This window comes from Scomber scombrus, chromosome 22 (assembly GCF_963691925.1).
Source record: "Scomber scombrus chromosome 22, fScoSco1.1, whole genome shotgun sequence".
NCBI lineage: Eukaryota > Metazoa > Chordata > Actinopteri > Scombriformes > Scombridae > Scomber > Scomber scombrus.
Window position 1 is genome coordinate 2,744,763 of NC_084991.1, and position 14,278 is coordinate 2,759,040.

Sequence of the window (14,278 nt, forward strand, 5' to 3'; positions counted from 1 at the left end):
GACAGGAGCAAAAACGGGCTGTTTCATACAGAGGCTGAACCGAGGTGCTGCGTAAAGGGCCAGTATAAGATAAATAAAAGCTTTTTTTGAGCTGCAAATCATGCACAGATATTCAAGTAGAGCCCCAGATTCAAAAATAAAGACCTGGATATGCACATTATACGTCCTCTTTAAGCAAAGTTCTAAAAACACAGCAAAAAAATGCAAAGTATGCCTTTTATTAACTGTTAAGCAAATATTCTGGTTTTATGTAACAAGATTATCTAATCAGATTATGTAGAAAACAGCATTTGTTGTACAGGCACAGAATGAAGCACTGTGTCTTAAATGGTGTAACACATATAATAACAGACATAGTCAATAACCCTGTTTGTGTTGTGATTTAACTCAACTCATGCTGTTCATGTTGTCCCAGAATGCCAAATGGGGTCACACTATAAACTTCCCAGAAGATTTCACTTTAACAGTACACAATAGCAGAAAAGCCTTAAATAAATACACTGAGGTCATATTCAGACCTACATCAGCCTACATGAAAACACAGAGTCATAGAGGCACAGTGGGGGTGGCAACACGGAGGGTCCTGCAAAAAACCATCAGGTCCTTCAGAAAAAAACAGGCTCTACTTTTGTAATGAGGCGATGTCATCAGGCAAGATGCTCTGTTGACCAATCACATATATGCAAGCACACAAGTTGCATTTGCCCTTTACACATATTTCAACTAGTAAAAAGTACTGGGTAAGGTATCATCTTAAAAATATAACTCTGATGAGTGATTTGAAGTCCCAAATTAGGAGCTGGAATAACTTTTTTGGCAAGTGGAAAGCTGCATTGTATGTGTTGCATTGGCCCTTTAAATATTTTTCAAATAGTAAAGAGTAACGGTGGATTACTTCGTAACGTGAACACATCAAGATTGTCACCTTCTTTAACCTTTATTATTTAATCTTTATTTGTATAGTGCCAACTCACAACAGAAGTCCTCTCAGGATAACTCTCTACAGGCCAACCCTACCAGCCAATTACTGTTCTTCCAACAATATTATCTTATTAAGCACACAACAAACACAGTGTCTTAAAAATCACAGTATAATATAGAAAAGAACACTCTGCCTGGTCTACATCAGCTGGTTTTACTAAGTCTAAATACTAATCACTAATCTTATCCCTAATGATATCAGTATTTTCACAGCCTGCACAGTCATATCTACATCCAAAGCTTAAACTATATTATTTAATCATAGCAGACACTGTTAGGATTAAGTCCATTCCCCACTGCCAGTCAGGTTGTCATTTAACGTGCAGTTTGAGGTCACAGCTGATCAATCAACAATCCAGCTGTCATATGATTGGTTGTATTAGTGGTAGGCTGGACCTTTTTTTTATTCCCCAATCAGTTTTCTTACACTGCTACAATATAGCCATTTTTTTAATTTCCTGTGTGAGGTAGTTTTCACTCCAGTGGCAAAAACTGTAACCTAAACTAAGACTGCTGTGATATGAAACTAAACTATGTCTCCAGTATTCATTCAATAGTTACTCTGGTAACCTGTTTTAACACTATATAATCATCTTCATCACTTGGCCTGAATAAGATGATCTATTAACCCTTTATGAGCCACACTTTCAAGTTATTTATGTTTATGTTTATCACCCAAACCAGTATAGTAGTAGGAACCTATTTTAATGTGTATAGTGTTAGTCCAGCTTTTATTAAACTTAATCTTTTATTTTACTTTTATTTTTGCCTTTTTAATCTAGTTTAACTTAGTTACGTGCTATATAAATAAAGTTTGATTGATTGATGGACTGAAACCAAGGAAGATCATTTTGTCTTTTTCTGCTGAAACAGGTTTGCTATGTTTTACTTTATTTTATTCCATTTTCCTTGTTTCTTTCTCCACCCTTTCTACAACATGATGTAGGTGTATTCTGCTGTATGCAGTTCACAGAGTTCACAGGAGTGGCTCCAACTTGCTTTGTCACTTACTCTGATTAATAACACACACACATACACACTTGTTTTTTCTTTTTTGTTCTTCTCTGATGACTGGTCCTAACAGTTTATGACATGATTCTGTTTCAATCTACAGGAGGCGCAGAGAGCGGAGGAGGTGAAAAAGGACAAGTGTGAGTCAGCGCAGCAGGACAGGAGGGACGTGACCCTGCAGAATGTGAAGGAGTCCAACAGCATAGACGATGAGGTACTGTAGAGGAGACTGCGCAGTCACAGTGGACACATAGACTTGTTATAATTCGATCGGTCCCCACAGAGTCGGTTCATTTTCGTCGATATCGGTTAAGCTTGATTCTCCCAATCCAAACCGGTCGAGGCAGATGATTGTCCACCTAGAGCCTGGTTCTGCCTGAGGTTTCTTCCTGTTTAAAGGGAGTTTGTTTTTGCCACTGTCAAAAAGTGCTGCTCATGTGGGAATGTTGGATCTCTTTAAATTAAATTAAAGAGTACAGTCTAGACCTGCTTTATGTGTAAAGTGCCTTGAGATAACTTTTGTTGTGATTTGGTGCTTTATAAATAAAGATTGATAGATTAAGTGCTCTGCTACCTTCATGCTGAATATCTTCATGCTGAATATCTAAGTTTAGTTTTTGTTAAGCTCTAAGATGTTGTTTGCCATCCAGATGTAACTCAGTGATGCATTCAGTCAGTAGGGATAGGTATAACTGCGTGTCATCTAATTATGATAACATGTGAGGACCCAGTATTGATCCCTGAGGGACTGTCAACATTCCCACATGTAAAATTCCCAACAGACATAGAGGCATAAACTGTATGTGTCCTTGTGGATTTCAGCTGGGAGTAAATGGGTACTTCCTGCAGTGTGACGAGGCTGCAGGATTCAGCAGGTGGAGGAGACAATCAAAACATTCCTTACACGCTTCTCAGCTCTCGATGTTAAATTCACCATCCGTAAACCCGGCCCCGTCTGCCACAAAGCAGCTAATCGGCCACTGAGGCCGTAACATCTCCGAGTGTAATCTGGACAATAACAGAGGATTTATGGAAATGTGGAGGAAGCCAGGTTGGCTTTAAGGGGTTTATCTGCTGGATTCAGCCAGGACTGGGAGCTGGGTCTGGGCTGCTCTCCAGTGGGATGCCACCCCAGAGTTCTGTGTAGAACATCCTCATTCCTCAGCAGTGAATGTACAAAATTCACTTCTTCATTAAAAAATCTCAAGTACTGTTAATTAACTTTTTTATTTCCTGTGTGCTGATAGAATTTGATTCATTATTTATTTCGTTATTTCAAGCTCTAAAATTGTCATCTTAAGCACTTAACAGGATGTGACGGCACACAATTTAAGTCTTACTGACATAATAAAAGTCTTGCACTGCAGTTTATAATACTGACAGCACATTTAGAGACTAAATCCACATTGCTAAGCAGAAAAGGGGTTACAGCTTTAAATAAAGAGACCTGAGTAGTTCTGTACAAATCTGTACAAATACTGGTCTTAATGAGCAATTCTCAACACTTTGTTTAATCACAGCAATGCAAAGCACGCTAATCTTTTTTTATCGATTTTTAATTTGTGTATTTTGTGTGTGTGTGTGTGTGTGTTTCAGCTGTGTGAAAGCCAGAGGGTAGTGATTCTGGACCTGGGCACGGAGCCTCAGCGTGTAGCGCTCGTAAACCTTCAGCCCTTTGAGGATGATGAAAGCAGAGAGCAAGATCTGACCAGCTCACCTACAAACACCACCACTGAAAACAGGTGTGTGTGTGTGTGCGTTAGCTGGCGCGTGACTCAATTCTAGGTCCCAAAACTCTAATGACTCCAGTTAATAGTGACATCACCCGAAGGAAATCAGAGAGGAGAGCTCCAGAAAATCCAAATTTGGTTAAAGGGATTAAAGGCAGCAGAGCAGACTGTGATAGACTGAGAAACATGTCAATCAAAGCAAACATGCCCCAACACACAGTTCAATTTACAACTGCATTATATAACTGTTTTGGCCTCTTGAGGCTTTATAGCTCTGCTAATTTAGATTTTCTGGGGCAGAAAACTAAAACAATAAGCTACAAGAGCCTAAAAGCTCTTTTAGAGTCAGGGAACTGCAAAGTTCTTTGTATGTGTGTCAATACAAGTGCCCCCCTTTCACATGACACAAAGTCATCTGATCTATTGTAAAAACAAAACTATGAATTACTTTAATATGTCCCTGGGTTAACAATGACTGTCAAAATCTTACACTACAAGAGTTTAAATTAACTACTGGGACCATTTTTTTTCCAGACAAATGTGACTTTTGAGTTTGTGCTATATTGATCACATAGTTGTTTTATATGGTAAATAGGTGTACTTATGTTTTTTTGACCACTGTGAACATGGTCATGTTCAAGGTGCTGTAAGTGATTTATGTGCATTGATCTACGATGAGAGATATGGACTAGAAAAGTGAATCATTGCTACATCTGTGTCTGCCTCATTAATACACTAGTGAGTGGATTTGTATTCGTCCTCGGATGTGTATCGATTCTAGTGTCCGATATTATCGTCCGATATGAGCTTTTCACAGATATATCAGTATCGGCGTATATGTTTTCCGAAATGCGCCGATATGAAAACTTTTTTACAGAACGTATAATGCAGAAATTTAAACATGGTGTCATTACGTAGTTTGTCCAGCAGAGCGCGCTTCAATTCCATTGTTTGAAATACTGTCAGCTCTGTCAGCATGAGGGCCGGAGTCAGCATCAGAGCTCATGGTTGTGCAGATTTGGAGTCAAGCTGCGTCTCCACAGTAGTTATAGCTATACATGAATGGTAAAATATTGATAATGACATTTATTGATAAACAAGAGAAAATGCATTTCTGATTGGAGTTCAATCAATTGAAATAATGGCTGATACTGTACAGTACTGTGAGTTCATTTCTAGAAATGCTTCACAATGTTGAATATACTTCATTAGTTACTTGTTTAATAAAGCAGCTTCATATCAGTGCAAAAATCATTGAACAATCCACATAGAGAAGGTCTATTTTCATTCCAGTTCAAAAATTCATTATAAATTTCATTATATAATTTCCACTCTAAAATTGGTATCAATATCAGTTTCAAAAACCCCATATCAGGCTCTAATAGATTCATTTTTGAAATTGCAGATGACTTACTAAGTAGTGAATAGTGGGGAACAAATGATCCCAAGCATGCAAAATACAATCAAAAAAAATGAAGATACTCGCTTTTCATGTCAAGTTTTCATGTCAGAGTGTGATGTTTTTCGATCGTAGCTTCCAGACTCCTGAGCCCGAGACACCGAGCCCAGAGCCTAAGGAGGAGGAGGCGGACGTGACGCAACAAACCACCAGAGAGGAGAAGCTGGAGAAGAGCCTGGAATCCTACAACCAGCTAACATCAGACGACAAGAAACACAACAACAACAACAACATGTTGGCTTGTAAGTGCACATCATAGCCTTCATAGTTATAAATGAATATATAAATGTATGTATTATTTGTATCCTCTACTAGAACAACATACCTGGCTGTGTAGGTTTTACCATAATGTATACTGACATATATCAGTACAGAAAACAGAATTGGACAGTTCTTTTTTTTTAACTTAATGTAAATTGAGTTTGTTTACCAGCTAGTCAAAAGTGAAGGTTGGTGGAGCTTCTGCTGGGGGTGGAATTTGGACTCCAAAAGTAAAATCCTAATTATAGCCCTGCACACAGTTGTATCTGATAGGACTAATAACAATGTTTTTTAGATACATTTCTTTATAGATTTAGCTATTTTAGGCCATGTAGAATAAGGAGAAGTGCATAGCGTAGAGGAGAAAGCTCTTAGAAATTAAAATGTTCTATCCTGTATGGAAGCTCTGGGACACCAATGCTTTTAAATGGGAAGCATTTTGGGAAGTGTATTTTTTTTTTAACTTTGGACAGATCCAGGCTAGCTGTTTCTGTTTCCCCTCACTTCTAGTTAGTCCAGGAGTAGCTTGATATCAGTCTCATCTCACTCTTAGAAAGAAAGCAAATACACATAGTTTCCAAAATGTTGGAACTATTCATTTGAAGCTTAATTGCCACCTGCTGTTATTGTTTTGTTTGTTTGTGTCCAATAGCATAAATCATACCAAGCAGCTCCCAGGTGTGTGTGCGTCAGTGCCTTCCTCCTTTCATAGTGTCAGTATAAGAAAAGCTCCCTGTGAAGTGTCAGGAAGGTGAATCCCTGCTGCGTGCCTGCAGGAGACCTCAGCTTGTCTCCTTTTTCCATCCTCCTCGCCCACACAGCAGCTGCTCCTGAGGAGTTTAATGCACATCACAAATGTGTGTGAAGTTTACTTAAGACAAATCAGACAAGTCAGGAAAGCCATTTGCAGCATGTTTCAAACATATCTTACTTTATGTTGACTGTTGAGACTTCTTTCTCCCTCATCTATTAGAACGGCAAATGCTAACTAGACTGTACTTATATAGCTCTTTTCTAGTCTTTTTTGACCACTCAAAGCGCTTTTACACAAAATGTCACATTCACCCATTCACACACTGATGGGAGGGGCTACCACAAAGGTTGCCAACCTGCCTATCAGGAGGGAGGCTAACCTTGCCTATCTTGCTCAATATGTGGACTGGATGGAATCTTCCTATTGGGCACCTGGTCAGAATGCCTCCTGGACACCTCCCTGTGGAGGCGTTCCACGCTTGTCCAACTGGTACGAATCTCCGGGGCAGACCCAGAATACACTAGAGAGATAACATATGTTTATTCTTGCCTTGGAATGCTTTGGGGTCCCCCAGGAGGAGCTGAAGGGTGTTGCCAGGGTGAAGGATGTCTCTGTTTCCTTACTACTTACTCTGATGCCATCACGACCTGGTCCTGGATAAGCAGCTGATAATGGATGGATTGATGGGTTATTGTGTTTTGAGTCATTGATGCAAGTATACCTCAATAATGTGGAATTATAATTGTATTCATGACATTGCTGAATGGGAGAAAGAAATAGATTTGAGTACAAAACTCCTTGTCAAATTCCTTCTGTGAGCATATACATGGACAACATCTGCTCGTAGGCCTCAGCTGAGCATGCAGCACACTCTAGTGGTTCAATGAGAAAACTACACATATTTTCAAATGTTGGGATCTGAGAAGATAGGCTGAGACATTCAGTGATTATTATTTCTTGCCTTGGGTATCAACAGAGACATGATTAAATTTTAAGGAGAAGTACGAAAGGTCTGACACTCAGCTTGAGTTAGAATTAAAGTGTCAGGTTCTGTCTTTGTGACGCAGCAAGGTGGAGATTGGCTAAGTCTCAGCAGGTTTGTGCTGCCAAAATGCTTTCTGCTGTCAAAAAAGTATTGTTAAAGCTGCTAAAATTAATACTTTTATATCAACAATAGATCAAATGAGTAGGTGTATATCAAAGTTGATGCTCGTAGTAATACGCTTGCATAGAACTATTACCAACTCTGCAGTTCCGCTCAGCATTTCAGCAGCTTTTAAGCTCGTTGTTGTGGTTTTACCTCTCACAACTTTACTGTTTTTGGTTCAGTCTTACGGCTATGAAAAAGTTCTGATAAACCTACTAAACACCAGACAAGACAAAGTAGCAACCAGCTCGGAGCTAGCTAGCTAAAGAGCAAGATATTGTTCTCAGGAGTTGGTAAAGACTAAATCAGAGCTAACAGGAAGTGAAGAGTGAACATTGGACTTAATTAAGTGCAGGCTTAAAATGTCAACTATATGAATTAATACAAAGTTCACTCTACTATCTATCATGCCTGATTGAACAAGTCCATGTGGGCTTTCCATGTGTCAACACATGTTAACACTCATGTTCTCAAAGACTGGCAAAACTACAGAAAACCTGAAAGCAGGTGACCCTTAATTCAGGGTTCATTCATTGTATTTTCAAAATCTACTATAAAAATCAGTTATACACGCCCTTAGATCTTGACATACAGATTCATTTACCAGCCTCTGTTCCACACACAAGGTTCCAGCTATGTAGAGCTTTCACAAACTGCTAATGCTAAGAAAAGTTGCAAAAATAAGAACATTTAATATATGTAGAAATAGACAGGACTCCCATCTTTTGGTTATTGTGATTAAATAATACAGGTACAATGTATGGTACACAATTGAAACCTTAAAAATATGGCATCTCGTTCCTTTCAAAGCAGTCTAATTTCGGAGGCCGTGGTTCAGGAGGTAGAGCGGGTCGCCCCATCAATCGGAAGATCCGCAGTTGGAGTCCTAGCTCCTCCAGTCCACATGTTGATGTGTCCTCGGGCAAGATACTTAACCTCGAATTTCTCCCGATGGCTGCGCCTACAGTGTATGAAAGTGTGTGTTAATGTGACATGTAGCGTAAAAGCACTTTGAGTGGTTGAAAGACTAGAAAAGCGCTATATAAGTATAGTCCATTTACCGCCTCAAAAGAAGAGCAAAGCAGGGAAAAAACAAGTAAAAACCTAACATCACCAATATAATTTGCATTCATCACCAAGAATCATCATCATCTCAGTGACTAACGCACTCATTTCCATTTCTTCCTCTCTTCTTCTTCCCCACCCTGCAGCCCAGACGTTCACCTTGGTGAGCAGCGACACGTGAGCGACGCCCGGCCTCGCCATCCAACAACGGCGTCCCGTAGAGCCCAAATGTAGCCAGCCTGCACAGAGCATGCTCCACGGCTTCCTGCGTTTACAACAGAACTACTTTGATACTACTGTTACATGCCCACGAGGAGACTGAGAGGATGACAGCCCTGCAAACAGACTGACCAACACACAAGACGGGCAGCCATCACATCCAGACAGAGAGAAAGGCAGATGTACTGTATCTTTAGCACCTGTTAGATCTGTCCATACTGATATGTCCCTGAGCAAAATATTATCCTGTACAGTTATATTTGTCCCAAAACATTTCTGCATAATAATGAGGTTGTGAAATGGTTGAGTCACAAAGATTTTACAAATGATGTTAATCTCATAGATGACATACACCTGAGGAAGCCCGGAAATGTACTAAGAAGTCTGGAGAGTTGTAAAATATGTGAAATTTTAACACAATTTTGGGTCCAAATTAGTTTTCAGCTGTTCAATACTAATAAGACAGTTGTTATTGAGGTCCAATATTGAAAAAGAGGGGGTCGACTGAGGGAAAAGTTGTTTCTTTGATTACTTTAACTTCACCTTATAGTGATTGTCATCGCTACAGTCTCTGACAGAGGTGAGTGTTTAATGAGGAGTGTCTGTTAGTGCTGGCTGTTTCAGCCAGCATTGTGTCAGTTTTGATGAGCAGAGAAGTTCAGAGAGTTTTTAGAGTTTTAAATATTTATTGATGGTATATGACTGAGCACAGATGTAGTTTGGCAAGAAAACCACGCTAAGTCACTAACACGTGACACGTCAAGGCTGCCCAGTACAACCACAGTCTGCATGCCACTGAGTAGTTGGGACAGCAACTGCAGTTTTGATGCAGAAATCTGAAAAAATGATCAAATGTGCATAACTACTGCATAGATCAATATGATAGTTTTCTGATCAATACATGATGGTGAGTTGTGTAAAAATGCTCACTTCTGACAGTAACATTTTAAAAGAAACAACTCAAGTACAATAAGAAACAAGGATTTACCAACATACGTACTTGGTTTTGTGCAAATACCCTGCATGTAAGTTTGGACCAGGTGTGGAGACACCTTTAGCTGTCTTGCTGAAGGGTAAATCAACAGTGGCAGATACTTTTCCTGATGTATTTAGATCATATTTGCAGGAGAAGGCATTGAGCTCGGTCAGGGTTGCTCCTTGTCACCCATCCTGTTTGTGATTGGTTTTTATGGATAGATTCTCTCAAAGCAGCCAGACTGGTGGATAGTGTGACGAAGTGAGTCCATGGTACTTTGCCGAAAAATGGTGTTTTGCTCAGTGCGGGTTAGGAGAGAGTCACTGTCCCAAGCGAAGGAGATGTAGTATCTCAGGGTCTTGTTCACAAGTGAGGGGAAGGTGGATCCTGAGATTGTCAGAGGGGTTACACCAAACTTTTGTAGAGAAGAGCTGAAGGTTTCAACCCTCAGCTATGAGCTTTGAGTAAGAACCAAAAAAATAATAGTGTCCGAAATTATTTCACTCAGCATGGATGCTGGGTTTATACTATAGACAGTGTAGGAAACTCAAGAATCTGCACCCTAGTTGCGTCTCTTTAGAGGTTTTTTTGGCACATGGAATGGGACGAGGTAGTCAATTGCTACAACACACATTGTAGAAGAAAAGAATTTGACTCAAAGGCTAGCTAGTCTGGATGCTGGCCACAATATAAACTCAGTGTAGCATGTTAGAATTTGTGGGCGTTTATCCAGTCACGGTGTGTAAAAAGTAGTTAACAGTGGACAGATAATCCTTTTCTGTTCGTCTGTCAGACTCTCCCATCTAGTCAGCTAGCACATTGTCTAATATCACCAAATTAAACTGTGTGCACAATTATTAAGCAAGTGATATATATATATTTTTATTATTTCTACGCACATTTTCCAACTCCAAACCTCGAACGCTCATTGGATTTAATCATTGTCAGCTGATATATATTTGTGTAATGAGAAAAGCTGTGGCCTAAAGTGATTAACACCTTATAATGAGGTATGCATGATTATTAGGCAGCGTCATTACCTCAGGTAAAATTGTAAATGCCAAAAATTGTAAAATACCTTTCAGACAGATGCAGCACTCTTGAAACAGCTTAACTACTGAAGCGTGACCACCGGACAATCAAATGTTTCGTTGCGAATAGTCAACGGGGTCGCAAATAAATGCAGAAGGTGGCGGTGCGAATGAACTGCAAAACACTTGAGAAGAATTAAACACGAAGCTACCGGGAACACATCTTCCTCCAGTTACCAGGTTCCCAAACTGCAACCTAACTGGAGTACCCACAAGTACAAGGTGTCAAGTGCTCAGAGACATGGACATGGTAAAGAAGGCTGAAACATGATTCACAGGTTGAAGCATCAAGATTGGGCCAACAGATTGCTGAAGACAGGTTTTTCAAATGTTTCAAGGACAGATGAAATGAGAGTGGACTCTTGATGGACCAGATGGATGGGCCTGGGGCTGGATCACTAATGGACACAGGTCACCACTTCAATCAAGTGCCAGCAAAGTGAAGGAGGGGTACTAGCGTGGGCTAGTTGGACCTCTTCAGGTTGAAGATGAACTGAAAACCAACTCCCAAACCTACTGCCAGTTTTCTGGAAGATTCTTTCTTCAAGTACTGGTACAGGAAGAAGTCCTCAACATTAAGAAGGTCATTATCCTTATGGAGGCCATCACATGCATCCAAGTAGTCCACTGCTCGGCTAGCCAGTAAAGGCCTCAAAGATACCCAAATAAGAACCTGGCTCCCTTCCTCACATGATTTAAATCCTATTGAGAACACGTGGGCCCTTCTCAAACATGAGATTTATAGCGAGGGAAGACAAAACACCTCTTTGAGTAGCATTTCGCATTTCGGAGGCTGTGGTTGCTGCTTCAGGCTGTGGTTGCCGCTTCAGCGAAAGTTGATCGCGAACAGAACATAAAACTAACAGACTCCATGGATGGAACGCTCATGGCCAAAAACGGTGTCTTTTAATGGTCACTGAATATTTTCAGAAGGCCAAAATGTTTTATTTAATGTCATTTTATGTTATTTATTTGTTAGACTTACTCTAAAAGTAAAAAAAAGTTGGGAATATTTATTTTTGTAATGTAGTTGCCTAATAATTCTGCACACTAATAGTTGCGTAATAATTGTGCACAATTGTATATTCAACTAAGAAAGACAGGATTCAGAATTAAGGCTCAATAACTTTTTGGATTGAATGAGAGCTTTTTCATTCTTTCAACAATACAAATGAATCCTGAAGAATACAAAATGAATTAATTGTCTAATAATTGTGCATGCAGTGTATTCTAATCCAAAATCCTCTTTGCGTGGCCACACTACTCTCTGAAAAGACACTATAAATATACAGAATTAAACCATTTCACAACTCTATGTACGACATGTTTTGGGGGTGATATAACTCCATAGACTTTGTGTTGCCAAATACATACACACATGTCAATATACAGAACGTTTGATACCTTACTAAGTATTAAAGTCATCTTAACATTATAACATATTATAATTAGAATATTCTACTGATCTGGAGGAGGGATATTAGCTGTTACTGAGATGCAAATACTGCTGGAGGTGAGTGTACAGCTGTATATAGGAGCACTTGAGATGTCTCACCGCAGATGGGCTAAGCACCAAAACTCACACACATGCAGTGCTTTACTTTAACCCCAAAGTGACCGCCGATGCTCTTCTATTTTAACCCTGCTCTGATTTTTGATTATTTGTGTTTTGATTTGAGAACGAAGGCTCCCTTATCGCTATATTTTCACTCCCTTTTGCACCTGCAACATAATAGATTGTCCTTCATTGGATATACATATATAAATATATAAAAGTATATATGAAAATAAAGCAGATTTCTACTTCAACAAGGTGCCACTTCATGCTGCTGTTTTTTCCCTTTTTTTTGGACAGAACAAACTATTTTGCAGAAGTTGCGATTTATTTATGTTGAGCAGACGTCTGAACCTCCGTTGGACGAAACACACAGTATGTGAATGTTTTTTTGGATTTCCCCGTCTGCTTTTTTCAGTTGTGTCTCTTGTTTTTTTCTGCCTTTGGTTTACATTACCTAGAAGATATACAGTAAAGAGGCTGGAGACATGCAGCAGATCAGACGATTTGGGTTTGAATCTGTTCTAGGTGGAGGAGAATCAGAGAATAGCACATGTACGAAGCAATAAGTAGGACTTTGGATCTCCAGGACATAAAAGAAATTTAAAAGAGATGTATAAACTGTAAAAAAAGAAAAAGAAAAAAAAATTTAAAAAAGAAAAAAAAAAGAAAAGATAACATAATTTATGTACACACTGAAAAGAAGAAGAGCGAATATTATAACTATAAGAGGTTATTATTAATATTATTAGGGTCAATATGCAAAAAGTTCATACCCCATCTGTTTTATATCATGTGAAATAAATGTTGATGTTCTTAAAAACATGCTTGTAGCTGATTTTTCTTATTGCTGTCTGCATGTTATTTAAAGTCTAGTTCTCTAATCTGTCTTTTTATCTGATATGCTTGGACTAAACCTGTGGATCCCAGTCTTTTTGGCTTGTGTTTGCTTAAAGTGAATATAGTATCAGTCAAAAGTTTACACACTTTCTTAGTCAAGTGAATAGGAAGGCCAGTCCAAACCTTAGATACTGTATATTTCTTCTTATGAATCATCATTACAGGTTAAGGATACAAGTGGTGGGATTTTTCTATTTCAGATGGGAACCCAATGAGAAGTGAATATTTAGTACTGAAGGTTAAAAAAAGGATATAGTATGACTCTGTCAAACATGTAGGATTATAACCACAGTGGTTGACTTAGGCTAAACAGTCAAATGTTCCATCTACAAGATGAGGTATTTGTTTGTGTAAACAGATGCAGAGCTGAGTCATGTCAAATGGGTGACAGTGCAACCGATGGACCAGCAATCTGCACCATTCACACATCTGCTAGATTGCTACACTGATAAATAATGGACGAATGCTTTCAGCTCTAATTGAAAGCTCTGGAAAAAGATAGTAGGCCTAAGTGGACATTGAGATGATGAACTTTCATGCTTAACATGGACAACTATACTGCTGTGGATAACACGTGAACAGCTACCGATCAACCAAAATGATCAATCCATATCATGAATCCACATTTAATTATTAAATCAATCAGTAAAAAAATTGGCACCCTGCAAAAAGCTAACTTATTCTTTTGCAAGGATGTATGTGCATGCAAATAAATAAGCATATTTTCTATTTTTTAATCATCACAACCACTATTATTAATATTATCAATTAATCAACCAGCTGAATATGAGGTATTAGTTATTTTGTAGCCTTAAAAACCAACTGTTTACTAACTAAAGATGGAATTTTTTCTGCATCTGAAATCAGGCAGCACAAGAGCAGGGCCTCATTTCAATGCAACAAGTCGGCCACTGTGGTCAGCACGTTTCAGAATATCCATAAGCTGAGTAGAGTCAGTGGTAGGTTAACATAAAAATGTCTTTCGAACAGTTTTAAAGTCTAAACTGGTGTGAAAACAGTGCCGGTGCCTTCACGAATATGCACCTTGCTAGGATAAGAACGTGCCTTTTCAGCACTTTTTGAGTTGGATCATTTTTCTGTTTGTCGGAACACGTGGAGCTGCGAGGCC

At 39.0% G+C, this 14,278-nt stretch overlaps 1 protein-coding gene and 1 long non-coding RNA gene across 4 annotated transcripts in view; one reads left to right on the forward strand and one right to left on the reverse strand.

Moving 5' to 3' along the window:
• LOC134004233 (pleckstrin homology domain-containing family A member 5-like) overlaps window positions 1-8,678 on the forward strand; it is a 238,712-nt gene extending 230,034 nt beyond the window's left edge. For both annotated transcript variants that reach the window (XM_062443434.1, XM_062443435.1), the window contains 4 exons: window positions 2,096-2,206; window positions 3,589-3,734; window positions 5,257-5,423; window positions 8,555-8,678. In XM_062443434.1, coding sequence (XP_062299418.1) covers window positions 2,096-2,206; window positions 3,589-3,734; window positions 5,257-5,423; window positions 8,555-8,589 — 459 coding nt within the window. In that variant the 3' untranslated portion in view covers window positions 8,590-8,678. The remainder of the gene's footprint in view (window positions 1-2,095; window positions 2,207-3,588; window positions 3,735-5,256; window positions 5,424-8,554) is intronic.
• On the reverse strand, window positions 5,349-11,009 carry LOC134004234 (uncharacterized). Of its 2 annotated transcripts, XR_009927835.1 has the most exons (4): window positions 9,628-11,009; window positions 8,568-8,673; window positions 6,107-6,272; window positions 5,349-5,374 (listed from the first exon to the last, which is right to left on the reverse strand). It is a non-coding gene; the product is annotated as an uncharacterized LOC134004234 (long non-coding RNA). The 2 variants fall into 2 exon arrangements; XR_009927834.1 differs by lacking the exon at window positions 5,349-5,374 and having other exon boundaries at window positions 6,074-6,272.
• Window positions 11,010-14,278: the final 3,269 nt, after the last annotated feature.